This window comes from Trachemys scripta, chromosome 15 (genome assembly GCF_013100865.1).
Source record: "Trachemys scripta elegans isolate TJP31775 chromosome 15, CAS_Tse_1.0, whole genome shotgun sequence".
Taxonomy (NCBI): domain Eukaryota; kingdom Metazoa; phylum Chordata; order Testudines; family Emydidae; genus Trachemys; species Trachemys scripta.
The window spans coordinates 30,957,273-30,973,435 of record NC_048312.1 but is presented as its reverse complement, the minus strand read 5'-3'; the positions used below and the strand labels follow the sequence as shown (position 1 = coordinate 30,973,435).

At 48.9% G+C, this 16,163-nt stretch overlaps 2 protein-coding genes across 8 annotated transcripts in view; one reads left to right on the top strand and one right to left on the bottom strand.

Annotated features, from left to right (window-relative positions):
- The window catches only part of ASCC2 (activating signal cointegrator 1 complex subunit 2), a 39,892-nt gene extending 29,818 nt beyond the window's left edge, over positions 1-10,074 (top strand). For 5 of the 6 annotated variants that reach the window (XM_034790718.1, XM_034790716.1, XM_034790715.1 and 2 more), the window contains exons 16-19: positions 4,279-4,503; positions 6,999-7,095; positions 8,203-8,282; positions 9,315-10,074. In XM_034790718.1, coding sequence (XP_034646609.1) covers positions 4,279-4,503; positions 6,999-7,095; positions 8,203-8,282; positions 9,315-9,486 — 574 coding nt within the window. In that variant the 3' untranslated portion in view covers positions 9,487-10,074. The remainder of the gene's footprint in view (positions 1-4,278; positions 4,504-6,998; positions 7,096-8,202; positions 8,283-9,314) is intronic. The other variant, XM_034790717.1, reaches the window with a different exon arrangement.
- A 3,124-nt stretch (positions 10,075-13,198) lies between these two features.
- LOC117887923 lies at positions 13,199-16,149 on the bottom strand. 2 transcript variants are annotated; one of them, XM_034790722.1, is made up of 2 exons: positions 15,746-16,149; positions 13,199-13,460 (listed from the first exon to the last, which is right to left on the bottom strand). In XM_034790722.1, the coding sequence occupies exon 1, from the start codon at positions 16,132-16,134 to the stop codon at positions 15,793-15,795; it is 342 nt and encodes a 113-aa protein (XP_034646613.1). In that variant the 5' UTR covers positions 16,135-16,149; the 3' UTR covers positions 13,199-13,460; positions 15,746-15,792. The 2 variants fall into 2 exon arrangements, with proteins under 2 accessions (XP_034646613.1, XP_034646612.1); XM_034790721.1 differs by having other exon boundaries at positions 15,808-16,149.
- Positions 16,150-16,163: the final 14 nt, after the last annotated feature.

The following is a 16,163-nucleotide window of genomic DNA, read 5'->3' as shown; positions in this document are numbered from 1 at the left end:
ATGCCTTCTCCCAAACCATTCCTTTGTTGGCTGATATCAGCTAGGCCAGTGGTCACCAACCTATCCTAGAGGATCTCGCAGTCGATGGTGATCTCCAGTGGTGCTGTGGGGCTGCCGCTAAGGCAGGGTCCCTGCCTACCCTGGCTCCATGTCGGTCCTGGAAGGGGCCAACACACCCCTGCGTCTCCTGGGCGGGAGGGGCACTTGGCTCCACGCGCTTCCCCTCTGTACAAGCACTGCCCCTGCAGCTCCCATTGGCCACAGCTCCCCGTTCCCGGCCAATGGGAGCTGCGGGGGCAGTGCTTGCAGGCAGGAGCAGTGTCCGGAGGGAGACCCCTGCCCCCCCACCCTGGTGGTGCAGTGGGGCTTCCACTAAGGCAGGGTCCCTGCCTACCACAGCCCCACACCAGTCCCGGAAGTGGCAGCAGGACAGCGCGGTCCCGGGGGTAGGGAGGGCAGAGGTCTCCCTCCGCGCACTGCTCCTGCCTGCAAGCACTGTCCTACAGCTCCCATTGGCTGGGAACCGGGAGTTGTGGCCAATGGGAGCTGCGGGAGCGGTGCTTGTAGAGAGGGGAAGCCCCAGCCCTGACCCCAACTCTCTGCCCCACCCCGGAGTCCCCTCCTGCACCCAAACTCCCTCCCAGAGTTTGCAACCTTCACCCCCTCCTGTACCCCAACTCCCTGCCCCAGGCTCAGGCCAGAGCCCCCTCCCACACTGCGAACTCCTCGGCCCCAGCCCAGAGCCCGCACCCCCTCCCAAACCCCTACCCCAGCTTGGTGAGGGTGGGGGAGTCTGAGTGACGGAGAGAGGTGGGGATGGAGTGAGCGGGGCATGACCTTGGGAAAGGGGTGGGGTAGATCTTGGGTTGTCCTTAAATTCCAAAAGTGATCTTCGGTGTAAAAAGTTTGGAGACCACTGAGCTAGACCCATTCTTTTCCCATCTGTCTGTCAGCACATGTCTACTGCTCATCTCAGCCCCTTCATCCTCCATCTTTCTGAGACAGCTCAGATCTCTTGTGCTCTGGTGCTCCTTTAGTTCCCCATGTTGCTGTGTCTGTCGCTCTGCCCTCCTGGCTATGTCTTCACTGCAAAATAGGTGTGTTTTTTAGATCAGTTATAGCTAAGGCTGACTTTCTGTGACTTCTGCAGCAGCCGGGGTACCTGGCTCAGGGTCAGCTTAGGCAGCTCCTGTGCCAGGTGCACTGGCCGCAGCTGGGGCAGTCTCGGGGCCCTGTGCTCCCAACCTCTTCCCCGCAGCTGAGTTTGGGTGTGGGAGGGGGCAGGGGGTTGGGGCACGGGACAAGGTGAGGCGGGTGCTGGGCGGCGCTTACCTCGGGGGCTCCCCAGAAGCGGCGACATCCACCTCGCTCAGCTGCTAGGCGGAGGCATGGCCAGGTAGCTCGGTGTGCTGCCTCCGCCCAGAGCAGTGGCTTCGCAGCTCCCATTGGCTGTGGTTCCCCAACCCCCTGCCCCCTCCCACACCCAAACTGCTGCTACTTGTGGGGGAGAGGCACGAAGCCAGGTAGGGAGCCTCCCGGCCCTGCCAACCCCTCCCCCCGAGCACCAGCCGAGGTCCCGTGATTAAAATGTAGCCTTAGTTATAGCTCTTTTGATGTAAAATCCAAGTGAAGGTAGCCTTTGGTAGCTAATTGGAATCACCCATATATCTCCACTTAGGGCTGACCTTGACTTGGTACATCAAGGTAAAAACTACAATGCCTTGTCTTCACTAGGAATTTACATCAAGATAGCTGTTTCGATGTCAAAACCATACCTATTTTGTGGTGAAGACTGTTGTCCTTGTCTAGCAGGCAGAAAACTTGAGACTTGCCCAGGCTTTCTGGGCAATAGGGTTTTCTCCAGCCTCATCGAAGGCCTGATTTGGGTCTCAATGATCTCTACTCTTTTTGCTTCCCTCCTTAAAACCAGAGTGATATAATTGTGGTGCTTGCTCTTTATCTTATTAGAGTTCTGTTGTTGTTGCATGATATTGCACCTGAAGACCACAACCTGGCTGGGCCCCAATGTACAAGTTCAGGGGTGGGCAAACTTTTGGCCCGAGGGCCACATCAGGGAATAGAAATTGTATGTTGGGCTATGAATGCTCACAAAATTGGGGTTGGAGTGCGAGAGGGGGTGCAGGCTCTGGGGTGGGGCTGGGGATGAGGAGTTTGGGGTGCAGGAGGGCGCTCTGGGCTGGGATCGAGGGGTTTGGAAAGCAGGAGGGGTATCAGGGCTGGGGCAGGGGGTTGGGGCGTGAGGAGAGGCTCAGAGGTGCAGGCTCCAAGCGGCACTTACCTCAAGTGGCTCCCAGAAGCAGTGGCATATTCCTTCTCTGGCTCCTTTGTGGAGGCACAGCCAGGTGGCTCTGCGTGCTGCCCCATCTGTAGGCACCACCTTTGCAGCTCCCATTGGAGCGCGTAGGAGCTGGAGTGGGGCCATGCCGCTGCTTCTGGGAGACATAGGGTGCGACCCTGACCCAGCGCCCCGGCCGGAGTGCAGGAGCAGGGCTGAGCCGCCTGGTGCGGCCCTGGCCGGAGCAGGGCTGAGCCGCCTGGTGCGGCCCCGACCCAGTGCCCTGGCCGGAGTGGGGCTGAGCCGCGTGGTGCGGCCCCTGACCCAGTGCCCTGGCCGGAGCGGAGCTGAGTCGCGTGGAATGGAATTGATGGTCAGGGCAGAGGATGGTTTTCCCTATATTTGCAAGTGTGTCACAGGAACGTGGCAATTCTTGATATACCTGTTCATCAGACAGGTTCCTCCACTAATAATATGCAGATTCTGAATGAATTCTGGATTCAGATGTGAATTCCTCCTCAGGCTTTGGGAGCTGCAGGTCCTGAGTAGACTCAGAAAAGGATTTTCCCATAAGTCTGCAGTAAGTTCTCATATGTGGTTTACAACTCAGCATCACAAGGTCTTGATCACTGTACAGGACCAGTGGGTGCTCAGCGTGTCTGAAAATCCGGTTTGAGGTATCAGATCCCTGTGCAACTGAGGCATGCTAAATCAATGGCCATATCTGAATTTTGGCTGTACCCATGTCTTGATTTCCTTATCTTAATATGGGTCTAATATTACTTGCCTCACAGGGGTTGGATGAGGGTTAATTGATGGGTGTTTAAGTGATTTGAGATATATAGATAAAGTGCAACAGGAATGCAAAGTGGTGTTATTGTGGGGCTCTGATTTCCTGGCTGAGGCAGATCTCCCTGTTTGGTGTTTTGTTCTGCTGTCTTTTCCCCTCTGAATCCTGCGTTTCTAGCCCCTGCTTAGGCTAGGCCTACACTACAGGGGAGGGTCGACCTAAGATACGCAACTTCAGCTACGTGAATAGCGTAGCTGAAGTGGCGTATTTTAGGTCGACTTACCTGGCTGTGAGGACGGCGCGAGTCGACCGCTGCCGCGCCGCCGTCGACTCTGCTTCCGCCTCTTGCCGTGGTGGATTTCCGGAGTCGACGGAAGAGCCATCGGGGATCGATTTTATCGCGTCTTCACTAGACGCGATTAGTCGATCCCCAATAGATCGATTGCTACCCGCCGATTCGGTGGGTAGTGAAGACGTGCCCTTAGTGTAATACTCATAATCATCTCACTGTTACCTTGTGCTCTCCTCATCTGTTTGTTTGTGTTCAGCTGCGTTCTCTCATCCTATGCTTAGGTTGGAAGCTCTTTGACTTGGGGGGAGGTGTACAGCACCTAGTACAATGCAGCGCTGAGCCCTGATTTGTGTCTTTAGGCGCTAGTTCTGCAATACAGATACTTAACCCCCATGAACCAGTACAGCTGCAGCCTGGTGTTAAAGGGCACTGTGCACCTGGACATGCTGCCCCTCAGCTGAGACAAGTTCCAGGCCCTGACCACTTGTAGTTATTCACGGTCCATGGTACTTTTGGGGAGAGTTTGGTCCTGGTCAAATTCCAGCTTGAGTAATTGCATTTGGCCATTCTTAAAATCTCCTCAGCAGTTTCTGCCGGAGGTGGCAATCTCCATTCCTGTTCTGACCTGTTGCACAATCTTGCTGGGTGCTGTTAAACAGCTGTTGTGTTCCAAACCAGAAGTGGGTCAAATGATCCTTTTGCATCTCCATTACTTACCTCAGGAGGGGAGGCAGTGAGGCTTATGTTTGTGAGCTTCTTTGAGATGAAAGATGCTAGAGCAAAATGAATAAAATGTAGTCACCAGATGGTGCTTAAATTTCCATTTATTTAAAAAATCCAGCTGTAAAGAGCAACTCTAAACTGCCTTTATTTCTTTCTGTCCTCTCCACCGACGTGCAGGAAGGACAAGGATACAACAAAGAGTTTACTGAATGACAAGCGACTGATAGCTGAGCAGAAGGAACGCTACAGCCAGTACAGTGTGATCGTAGAGGAGGTCCCTGAGCAGGAGGGGGAAGCCCAGTTCTATAGGGTTGACTATGAGGATGAATACGACGACACCTATGATGGCAACCAGGTGGGGGCGAACGATGCTGACTCAGACGATGAGCTGATCAGTAGGAGGTGGGTACAGCATCTTTGGCCAACAGGAAGAGGATGGTTGGTGTGTCCTATAAGCCACGTGTCTGCACACTAGCACAGAGCCCGGGTGAAAATGCTCATCCTGCACACAGGTCTCCACTGCCCATGCTTCTGCTCTCACCCCAGACAGAGGGGCTTGGAGACACCTCTCTGCTCTTTCTGCTCCCAGCCTGGAGGAGGGGTTTCTGGGTCTCCCCTTTCCCTTGCTGGTCTGGGAGCTTCTCCCAGCCGTGGGAACAGGGAGTTGTCATGCTCCCCATTCCTCCTATACCTCCTTTCCTTTCTTCATGTGTGGAACCAAATGCTGCCTGAGCTCAGTTTTAAAACCTGAGCGGGAGGCTTTGCTCAGAGAGGTTAAGCTTTCACTGAGGCAGCACTTCACTCTGCACACAGAGGGGAACGCTGGTCATTGGGGATGGAGGATGTGAATTGGCCTCTTATGCTTGTTTCTCCCCCCATCCCAATGCAGAATAGCCGCTGGGCAAAAAGTAAGAAAAAGCTGACCTCTGTTCTTGCTTGTTTGGCAAGTCCCTCCCCCCACCCTGGGCACAGGCTCTTCTGTGATCTAGTGATTAGAGCATGCAACTGAGAGTTCTGGGCTCCACTCCACTGCCTCGGCATGTGACCATCACCTCTCTCTGCCACAGTCTCACCATCTGCAAAATAGAGCTAATACTAAGTTGGCTCCCAGGGGTATGAGGGTTAGCTGAGAGTTAGAACTGAAAAACATTAATTCTAAGAGCATGGCTAGAGGTATGTTGGGAAAAGGAATGAGATTTTGACAGACAACCAAGTATGCACACCCACTCTTTCTCTCTCTTTCTACATCTTTTGGAAGCTGTAAGCTTAACGTTTCTCTTGTGATTTACAGAGTAATTTTCCAGCCATAACAGCATTTTCAGGAAGCAGGAATTGTACCTTTTTAACAGGCAGTGCTAACCCCATTTAAAACAAAATATTTCTCTTCTCTACTTTTTTCTTCTTTTGGAATCTTCCTAAAGAGTTCTAGGGGACTTGAATAAAAACTTCCTTACGGTTCACCTGTAACACATTGGGGCTTGATCTTCAGGAGTTGTGAGCACCCACCCTTCCCACTGGCTTTTCTGGGAGGTCTGAGGGTGCTCAGCACTTCTGAAGATCAGGCCTGGGTGTCTGATATAAAACAAAGGCTGTTGTACTTTTGGTTTTAAGTTTTATTTTCCTTGGTGACACAACCACAGATTTAAAATCAAATGGAATCCTTTAGAAGAACTACATTAGAGCCAGAAATAAAGGGATAGTTTTTCTCTTCCTCGCTCCAGGCCTTTGCACTGCTCGAGGTGTGCAAAGGGGCCATAAAGCCGATGGATTTCCTCCTGTGTGAAAGACTCCCCAGCAAAGCCAGCATAATGGGTGCAACTGAGAATCAATGGGACAACCTCTGACCAATCATAGCAGTTTTAAAGTGGGGACTATTTTGAGCAGATACCTGATTTTAATATGGTGTGCACGTAATGTGAGTTGATATGCCTACATACAACCCTCAGTCCCATCGCTGTCTGTGTGCTGAGGTCTAGAGAGAGTTAACCATCAAATGCCATTGCTCTATGCAAAATGCTTTCTGGGTGGTCTCCTAGAGGAAGGCATGTTTTCTTTTGTGCAGCTCTGTTGTCCCTTGCATGTCTCAAGTCTTTTCTGCCTTTCTCCTCCCCCTAGCAATTCACCCAGTGCATGAAATGCCATCCTATCCCTGCCTCAAGGTGGCACTGGATAGTAAGTGTTTTAAACTGTCCCTTTTTAAGTTAGATTTGATAGATGTGAAAAGTACATTCCACAGGGAATGGAAGATGTGCATATATAAAAAGGGAGAATTAAACTGAATACACAGCCCCAAATTCATCCTGAGGTAGTGTTGCTGTCTGTCCAGGTTTTCCAGGGATCATCCCTTTCTGAGGTAGCTGTCCCAGGAAATCTGTAAGGGAGCTCATTACACACGGCCGGCTGGCCAGTTTTATGGGCTCAGGATCATCCTGGATGTCTGGATTTTTTGTACATCAGAGGTGGCATCCCTATCCTCGAGTGGGTCTGGGGGAGATCTCCATTGACCTCTGTGGAATTACAATAGGGCTGCACTTGACCCCCAATGTATATGGTCCTACAGCTAGACCAAATGTACAGGTGGTGAAGTATTAAATATGAAATCAAGGATACATGTTCCACTAAGACACTTTTCCCTATTAGTCAATTTTCACCAATTGCAGATCTCCTGGAAGTCAGTGGAACATGGCAAATTTGTCATTGGCTGCTCTCCTTCTCTCTAGATTTGCTAATTCAGTCCACTTGCTTTACAAATTAGGCAGGTCCATAAAAGCTGTGGATTTCACTTCTTGAAAGACCTGCCCTTCTGTAATTCAGAATTGTCTTTAAAAGATTCTAGTATCAGAACTGCCCAGATGAAATAGTACTGAATCTTTCACCTTTGTCTCTCCATTTCCCAGGCCATTTACCATCCCTCAAGTCCTGAGACACAAAGGACAAGAGGAGGAGGAGGAGGAAGAGGAGGAAGTGGAAGAGCCTGAAAAGGAAACAACAAAGGTTACTAGCTTAATTTGTAGGCTGATGGGAATTGGCATTATGCTAAATTATATTGTGTGCCCTGTCTATTTCACCTGTTGAAGCCAGTAGCGGATTAATGATTTTGCCACCCCCAGCCCCATATGAACTTGTTTTAGTTTTTTTACAAATTCATTTGAACTAAAATGAATGTAAATATCATTAAAATAATTGAACATTTACAAGTTTTATTATAAATAAAATTACAAGTAGAGTGGACCCTCGCTTGAACGTGCGTCTGTATAGCGCGATTTCGCTTATAGCGCGGGACCGCGCATGGATCCAAAACCCCACGTTCAAGCGGGGGTCCAGCGCAGTTTAGGATTCTCGCGAGTATGTTTACGAAATGGTGTCGCGCCGTCATTGGTGGTTTCAATATGCGCGATGATTGGTAGAATCACGGCATCACTGATGCCGCGATTACAAAAATGCTGCTATTATAAATTTGCTGCCCCTGCAAATTTGTCGGTCTAGGTGATAATACGCCGCTGGTTGAAGCCCTGACCAGTAACAGTGTGGAAAGGGTTTCCTTTTCCAAAGCATGAATCTGTTCACATAGCATTGAGGCAGCTCTGCTTTTCAGAGTGGCAGGCTGCAGCAAGTTGGACAGTGAAGTGTCCCCCAAGTGCAATTGCTCACAGCCTCCCAACCTAGGCATGTCACAGGACTCTTATTCCTTGGAGAGGTGTGCATGTCTCTCTGGAAGAGAGGATATGATGCCAGCGGAGTGCATGAGGGGGAGGGGAGGATCATTAAAGCTGTATTATTTTCATGGTTGTCATGGATTTAATGGGAATTGACCATTTGGCTGTGATGGGGGGAAAAAATCCCTAAAATCTCAGTGAAACCACTTGCAATTCAAATTTTCGGATGCTTTTCACTTTGATCAATTTGGCACCTCACATCAGCCGCTCCCTGTCACTGATCCTGGAGGACTACTTGGCTGTAATGAATAACTTCAGCTGAGGGATGTGGGGGACTCTCCCCACACCAGGGAGCCACAAGAAGTCAGGCTTCTGTAGCTCCCCAAGTCACGCTTAATGCTGATAAGACGGTAATGAGATTAAAGACTTTATTTCCATCCCCCAGCAGGACCATTTTGTGCAGGACCCAGCAGTGCTGAGGGAGAGAGCTGAAGCCAGACGGATGACTTACCTTGCAAGGAAAGGGTAAGATGGAATCCTACTCCAGGGGTGAATCATGGCTCCATTGAAGTCAGTGGCAAAACACTCCATGACTTTAGTGGGCCAGGATTTCCTCCTTGGTGACTGTCATGCTGTTGCACCTGGTCGGAATATTCTGTCTCCTCAGGGCTCCAGCCACAATGGTATGTTGCATCTTGAGTTGACTAGAAGCTCCAGGTCTTAGGCTGTGGCTACACTGCACTTTCATCATTAAAACTTTTGTCACTCAGGAGTGTGAAAAAAACAAACAAACCCCAAATAAAAAAAGTTTTAACGACAAAAAGTGCCGGTGGAGACAGTGCTTTGTTGGCGGGAGACGCTCTCCTGATGACGAAGCTACCGCCCGTCGTTGGGGGTGCTTTTGTTTGGTCGTCAGGAGAGCGGCTACACTACATATCTTACAATGGCAGTACTGTAGCGGCACAGCTGCACCGTTGTAAGATGCGCAGTCTACACACAGCCTCAGGTTGGCTTTCAGAAATGACAGTCCACTTTTCGAGAGTTGTTGGGAGTGTCACCATTTCCAACATCTTACTCAGCTTCCACTTTGCTGCCTAGAGTGCAGCTACACCAAGTGGCAGGGATGCCTGGCAAGTCCCTTCACTGGCACAGCAATGCTACTGCTGCAGTTATATGGGGGCAGGGAGAGCAGGAACCTGCATAAGATTAGTAAGATTTGGGGGTACAGGAGCTTCCCAGATCCTCAGTAACTACCACAGGGGATGCCTAGACAGTACAAGGCTTCAGTGCAACATCTGGCTGGCTGCTGGCATGCTAAAAGCAGGAAGAGGGAGCTGGCATCATATGGCTGATGGGTAATGTTCGGATACTATAGAAGTGCTGCACAGCTCACTCATCAGAGGAGATGGCTGGGTGGATGGACTCCCCTCAGGTGTGCTCTCTCCACATCTGATTTTTTCTCAGGCTCTTTTGTCTTAGAAAGAGAAATTAGATGTGTGATCCTCAGTGTGCCTTGTGCAGAACTTGTGGTGATTCCCATTTTTATCTGTACTTTAGGTACAAGCATGACAACACCTCAGCTGTCGTAGGGAACGCCAAGGGGCATGGACAAAGCCGGGATACAGTCCAAGACCGAAGGAAGAAGGAAGCCAACAAAGGGGCAAGAGCTAATCATAACCGCCGCGTCATGGCTGACAGGAAACGGAACAAAGGCATGATCCCTTCCTGAGGGACTCTTAGCCCAAGGCATTGCATTGGATTCAGGCCTTCACTTCTGAGGGCCTCCTGATCTTAAGGTTATGGTGCAATACCCAGCCCTTCAATTTTAACTGGGATCACCCCACCCTGGGGAGAGCTTTCCATTTATGAATAGGAACTGCCCATCAGGCAGGCTTGCTGCTGTGCTAGTTGTCAATACAGCTAATGCAGCAGCAGGTCTCTCAGATGCATAGGACAGGCTGCAACAGCCATTCATTTTTTTTTTAAACTATTTTGTAATGATTCTATGAGAACTTTATTTTCATATAAGAAACATCCCCCTGCCCCCACAACTATCAGCACAGCTAAGAGCACTTAGAATGAGCGCTACAACTGACAGTGAGGTTCGCCTGTGCCATTAGCTACAGCTGCCCACTCCACACACGGTGCCTTATCCTGCAGTAGACTCATGGGATGTATAGAAACAAATGCACAACAGACCAGTCCTGTTGCTGATAAAGCCCTAGGAGTTCAGCTGTATGGTGATGTACTTTAAATTCCTCTCCCTTGAGCGAGAAACGTGTATAAAAACATGCAGATAAAGAATTTGAATCTTTCGGCTTGGTGTTTTATGCAGTTTCCGTCAATGAACCCTATCTAATTTAATCTGTCTGTATCCATTAGCAGTGAACTATCATATGCCTGCAGTTAGGAGCTTGTTTAATGAAGTGAGGTATGCAGTGGATATGCATGGCCCAAAGCCCCTTTGAAAGGCCTTCACTATCAAGGCATCTAAAGCAAGATGATTGCAATATGCAAATTAGGTGAGGGGAAGGCATGCAGTGATTTGCCTCTGCAGTCAGTCCATAGAGTTGCTTTCCCAATAGCTACTTGTCACCACTCATTAAGCAGAACAGCTCAGATCATACCTGTCATGGGGAACGCTATGCGCTAGTAATAGCAATCTCTGCCTGCTGACAGAGGTCTCAAGAGAAACAATCTTGTCATACAAAAAGGCACTTCTACAGAATGAGACCGTGCCTGAAGTCACTTTAATCTATTTGTAAGGTACTCGGATACCAGGGTGAGGGCTACCTTACAAGAGCCTAGACAGCTATTGGAGATGGAGCTAGCTGTCTGTGATACGAATGTCAATAAGTTGTCATTAAATATCTGCACATTGAAAATGCGTTCTGCTCACCAGCATGTAGACTTATCCTACATTTGAAAATAAATGAGTACATTAGCTCCCCACATAAACAGATGACAAAGGGGTTGTGGTAGATCTACCTGTTCCAAAGGAAGTCAAGAGCAATTTATTTTTGGTGTATTGCTGCTACGTAAAATGCACTGAATTCTAAGCTTCCAGCATTCTAACCCTTGTTTTGGTGTGTGTAGTACTACATGTTGCTTTTCTCCAAATACTGCAGAAGGCAGGCTTTTGTATTAAGCTTTGTATGCACATCCTTCACTGCCAAGTTATACGCAGGGGGAGGAGATTGTACAGCTATGTGATTAGTGCTATAACAGTGAGGCTGCTTTCAGAAAGAATGGAAATGGCTGTCACCATTATGCAAATAGGATAAAGCCCTGAATGTTCACAGGATAAAATTTTCTGCACTATTCAACAGCCCACTAGGACATGGGGTAAAAGGAATGAATTTAACTCTTTGTGCTTCCCCAAAAGCCATTGTCATGGGAAACTACTTAACCCTTGTACTTTGTTATCCCGTTGCTAATAATTTGCTTTTTGCCAGACTTGCTACCACATCTCCCCCTCTAATATGTATTCACTGCTAGGTAACTCTAGCTTCAAGGCTACTGAAACCACCATCCCTAGTTCAGCATAGCACAAAGCTATCAGTACTGCAGGTAGAACTTACACTAGAAGCAAACATGGGTTTTTTGGTTAGGTTATGAGATTAGCCCAGCAAGGCCTAAATCCTACCCCCTAGGGTGCCTCTATAAAAGCAATTTAAGGCTGCTAGGAGTCTACAGCCACCATTTTTTCCTCAAACAAAATATTGGCAAATCCTTCTTACCCACCAAATATAAATGGCACCTAGTGTGGTTAAGCTGTTTTCACTATCCATAAAGCTTTTCTCCAGTTCATACTACTGCTGTAGCAAGTTCCATTCCACTTCAGAGTCATCCATCAGCAAAACTTCAATTGCATGTTATTAGTGGAAATGTAACAGGCAGAAAGACAGTTCAAGTGTAAGGTGTGGAGGACTGGCAGCCAGCTTGGTTTGTACAGGACTGGCCAGGCAAGTAGTAACTGGTTTCAGTCATCCCCATCCACTAAAAACAGATTCCTATTGGATAAGTTTTAAAGGAACCAGGGAGTTAGATAATGCTTTATCTTCCTCCATTCCTGGCCTGTGAAGGAAGAGGGTTTCTGGAAATAGGCAGCAAAGGGGCATGGGAACTGATGGCACTGCTATCAGTTAGGATGAGACTCTTAAAGCTGCTTCCCACTACAGCCAGAAAGGCACTAGTGCTGCTCCACCTAGCAGGCTAAGAATAGCATCTTGACACAAAACCAAGCATGGCCGCTTGGGCTAGCTGCTTGCATACAATCCCACTCAACCCCCCTGCTACAGGCTCAGGCAGTAGTCTACCCATTCTGGGAAACGTCTTGCCTGCTGCTGTACAGACATAACCAAGGATGACATAGCTACAATCTCACTATAGTATTGCCATATCCCTTCCTATTGCTTGCTTTTTCCCACTTTCCCCCATGCCTGTATGATATTTAGCTTTATGCTCCCAGGGCAGGCACTAGCTGTTTAGCACCTTATGTAGTGTCTCAAACAGCAAAAGAGTAAGGCACCTACACCACCACTTCAGCATACTCATTCTGTAAGCAGAAAAGGCTGAACCGAACACTCAAGACAGATCACTACAGACCTCCCAACATGGTAATATAGGTCTGGAGCTCTGCACTACATTTAAAATGAGTTAGTCACTTTTCAAGCTTATAGGGCTCAGATGTCATTAGAATACACCAGCTATACATCTTATTTACAGCCCCTTCATTTTAGCCCTTCTTCCCCAGGGTGGGGTGTTTTGTTTTTAAGTGCAGCTCAGGCCAGCTGTCTGAAAGCAAAGCAGCCCTTCTCACTGAGTAGTGAAGGCTATTTGAAAGTTAAGATTTTAATTAAAATCAATACTACAGAGGCAGCCACCCTGAACAAATGCATCTCATCTGTCAGCAAGCAAAGGCTAGATGGCTTGTTTGAGATGTAACAAAGATACAGCCCCAGAACCAAAACTGGGTGCTTTGATATACTAATTACAATAAAAAACAATGTTTAAATAAAGAGACTAAAGTGTTGCATATAACCAAGAGCAAAGTGAAAGATGGGTTTGAATGCTGGAGGAATTTTTTAAATAAAGTGCTGTTAAGAATATTTGGAGAGACCATTTATGGTTAGAGATTTTGGCTAGCTATTGCCTGCCTATTTAAGGCTATTGTTCCTGTCTGTACATTGGTCCAGTTATAAACTGGAACATTTACCAGGCAAAAGCAATAAATATTGACAAAGGCTTTCAGCTGTACCTGTGCTTCCACTTTTTAAGGTTATACAAAAACAAACCGCATATGATTTTCCATACTAGTGCCACAGAAATAAGGCTTTATATGCCACATTAATTTAGAGCCCAACATCCTGTGGCTAACAATAAACCCTTATTTACATATGGAGCACAGGGAAGTTCACTGAACATGTAAGCACAAGAGGTACAGGTTAGTGAGTTTATTAGTTTAACAGAATGTTTTAACAAAGCAGGAGTAAATCCATCAAGGTTTCTGCCACAGATGAAGTTGGTGATGTACTCTGGCTCAGATTTCTTCAGTCAGAAGCCCATTTTCATGCTTGGTAACTGGTATCAGGCAATTGAAGAGTTTACACAAGAGGATACAGGCACCCCCGCATGGCTCCTGCAGCTCTCACTTCACTCTTCTTGTGTCTCATACTTGTGCTTGATGTGTTTCCACAGTTTCTGCATTTGAAAAAAAAACAAAAGCAAGAAGTCTTATGTATGTGTCCCAGTGATGCTGGGTTGAATTTCTTACTTTCACCTAAAGGGAATGCCTACAAGTGAGGAACACACTGAAGTTTCCTGCCATTGCTGTCCCATTTGGTGTCTTGCCCTTGACAGCATATCCTAATGGCACTTGTTTGGGTGACCACTTTGGCACATCCACACAATGCCTTACCTAGCCAGACCAGTGCACTCCAGGAATACCAAAGCACTTGTTCCAGAAGGCACAGCACACACTTGAAACACAGGTTCTGGGGTAACTTCTACAGTGCAATTCCTCCTCTTGAATGGAGTTAAGATAATGGATCTCATCTTTTTTGATTAAGCTGCCTCTTGCAGTGGACTGGCAGAATGAGACCATGTCCCCTTCCTCTCAAGTCCCAGCATACTTGCTGCCATTTCTTCCTTCTAGTCACACATCCTTTTCTGCATTTTGCTTAATATTTCTATAGTAGCTTTGCTCTTTTGTTCTATGACCTCCCTGTACCCAGTCACCAGAGGAGCGTAGGATACCAGGTGAGTGCCACAAGAGCCCGGAGCAGTGCACTGATGCCTCAGCTTGGGGCCCCATTCTCAGGATCTGCATTAGGTAAGCTACAATAGCAGAAAGGGAATGTAGGTAGCTTTCAAGAATATTTTTATAGGGAGGCAGTCTAGGATCATACAACTTTATAGGTTCCTACTGCTGCCCTACTCTGTAACCTTGCAGGTTAAGAAACACCAAATTGTTGCAACTTCTGGCTCCCCATTCACACTGAGGAAAAGCCACTGTAGTTAACAGATTCAAGCTGGACCCAAAACAAGGTCTTTAGCCCAACCATCACAACCAACTGATACAATAAATACTTGTAAGATTCCTGTTTGTGGGCAGAAAGTATCATAGCATTTCTAATGCCTGGTCTAGACAGGATCATAGCCTCTTTAAAAGGGGAAAATCAGCATACAACCCTAGACTGACAGAGTACACTAACACGTAATAACTGAATTGCTCAATTAAGAAAGTAGCCAAAGAAATACATAATTCCAGTTGGATATTAGAAGTTTCCTCTGGCCCCAAACTCCTGGAAGGGAAAAGGAAATGTGCAAATCATACACTTTATATTTGGCTGTAATTTTGTATTTTGCACAAACTCTGGGTGCCTTTAGAGTTGAAATACATACTTTATCACAACTTGGTATGCTAAGGGGACAGTTACAGATAACTGGAGGATCAGGTAATGTGTGTATCACTTATTGCCATGGTATGTAAGCATTAATTATCAAGCTTTTCCTGTCCATGGATGCAACTTAACTACAATGATGACTTGACTCATCTCATCTTACATTGCAGACTGCTTGGGACAGCACTGCAATATTGGCAACACATCCTATATGACCTACATTGTGTGCAAAGTTGCTGTCACCTTTTTTGTTGAGTTAGACATCAGAAATATGAAACTGAAGACATTCAAGAAATATGAGTCCTTGTTTTAAGCTTCCTGTGTTACAATTTCTTTGACTGTCTCCCCCATTAGGGCCAAGACAACTGGAGAAGTCCAAGAGCATGCATAAATCCCCCCTATAAGTGCCATAATAGCAGTACTTCTATAATCATGGTGGTTATCACAAGGCAATTCAGCACTGGCATTACTATGCATTTACAAAATGCATCTGCCATGATACTAGCATGGTGGCTGGATCCTCAGCCCTTCATATGCATCTGGCCCTGTAAAATAAAGGGCTGAATAAAGTGAGCAGAACTCAACCCCACTGCTTCCCTACCATGACAGGCAGCCTGTGTTAAGGGAGTAGGTTCGCCCAGCCACTGCTGGGTTCACCTCGGCAGAGACCGCTCAGAGCTGGCTGGAAGGTGCGGCAGGGCGCGGTGCCCCCCGGCCTAGCACAGAGCGGCGGGGGACACGGGGCGCAGCGGCGAGCGCAGAAGGGGCGAGGTCTGTTGGAAGGAAGCCGCAGCGTGGAGAATAGGCCCCTTGTCCGCCGCCCCGCCCCGATCGGCGGGGCTGAGGGGCCCGGACCCACCCGGGCGGCTGGTCCCGTCTAGGCAGGGGCCCGGAGGCGGTCTGGAGCCGGCAGCCAGCCCCGCTAGTACGGCGGGGAAGCGCGTCACCGGCCGGGCCAAGGTCCCCCGGGGCCCGGCTCTCCGCGGCCCCACTCTGGCCGCAGGCGGAACACGCCTGGGGATACGGACGGTCAAGGGGCCGCGCCCGAGCCGGGGCCTCGCGCAGTGCGCAGGCCGCCCTGACCTTCAGCCACGCCGGCCTAGGAGCTGCGCGAGCTCCGCCTCGGCCCCTCAGCGGCTCCTCACCCCGTGGTTGAGCCGCTCGTAGAACGCGTCCGCGCCCTGGTCGAAGGCGCGTTCGAAGACGAGGGCCCCCAGCACGATGGTCAGGGCGAAGGTGGAGGTGCGGCGGAAAAACACACTGTACAGCCGGGCGCGCAGCGGCATGACGGCCTCCTCTGGCGATGCCCGGGCCAGCGCAGGCGCGGCCTGCACCAGGAATTTATAGTGGCGGCGATGCACCCTGGGGCTTGGAGTCCTGCCGCGAGGCACCATGGGATTTGGAGTGCGGCGTCGCGCCGCTCCACCGCAGGGGGACAGCACCTCGCTCTCGGGGGCAGAGGCGGACTTCATTTCCCGGCATGCACAGCGCCACGCTCGCC

Coding starts and splice junctions, on each gene's coding strand:
- LOC117887923 (XM_034790721.1), bottom strand. CDS start 16,134: ATGAAGTCCGCCTCTGCCCCCGAGAGCGAGGTGCTGTCCCCCTGCGGT. Junction 13,461..15,807: donor ACGAGCGGCTCAACCACGGG/GTGAGGAGCCGC, acceptor TTTCAAATGCAG/AAACTGTGGAAACACATCAA.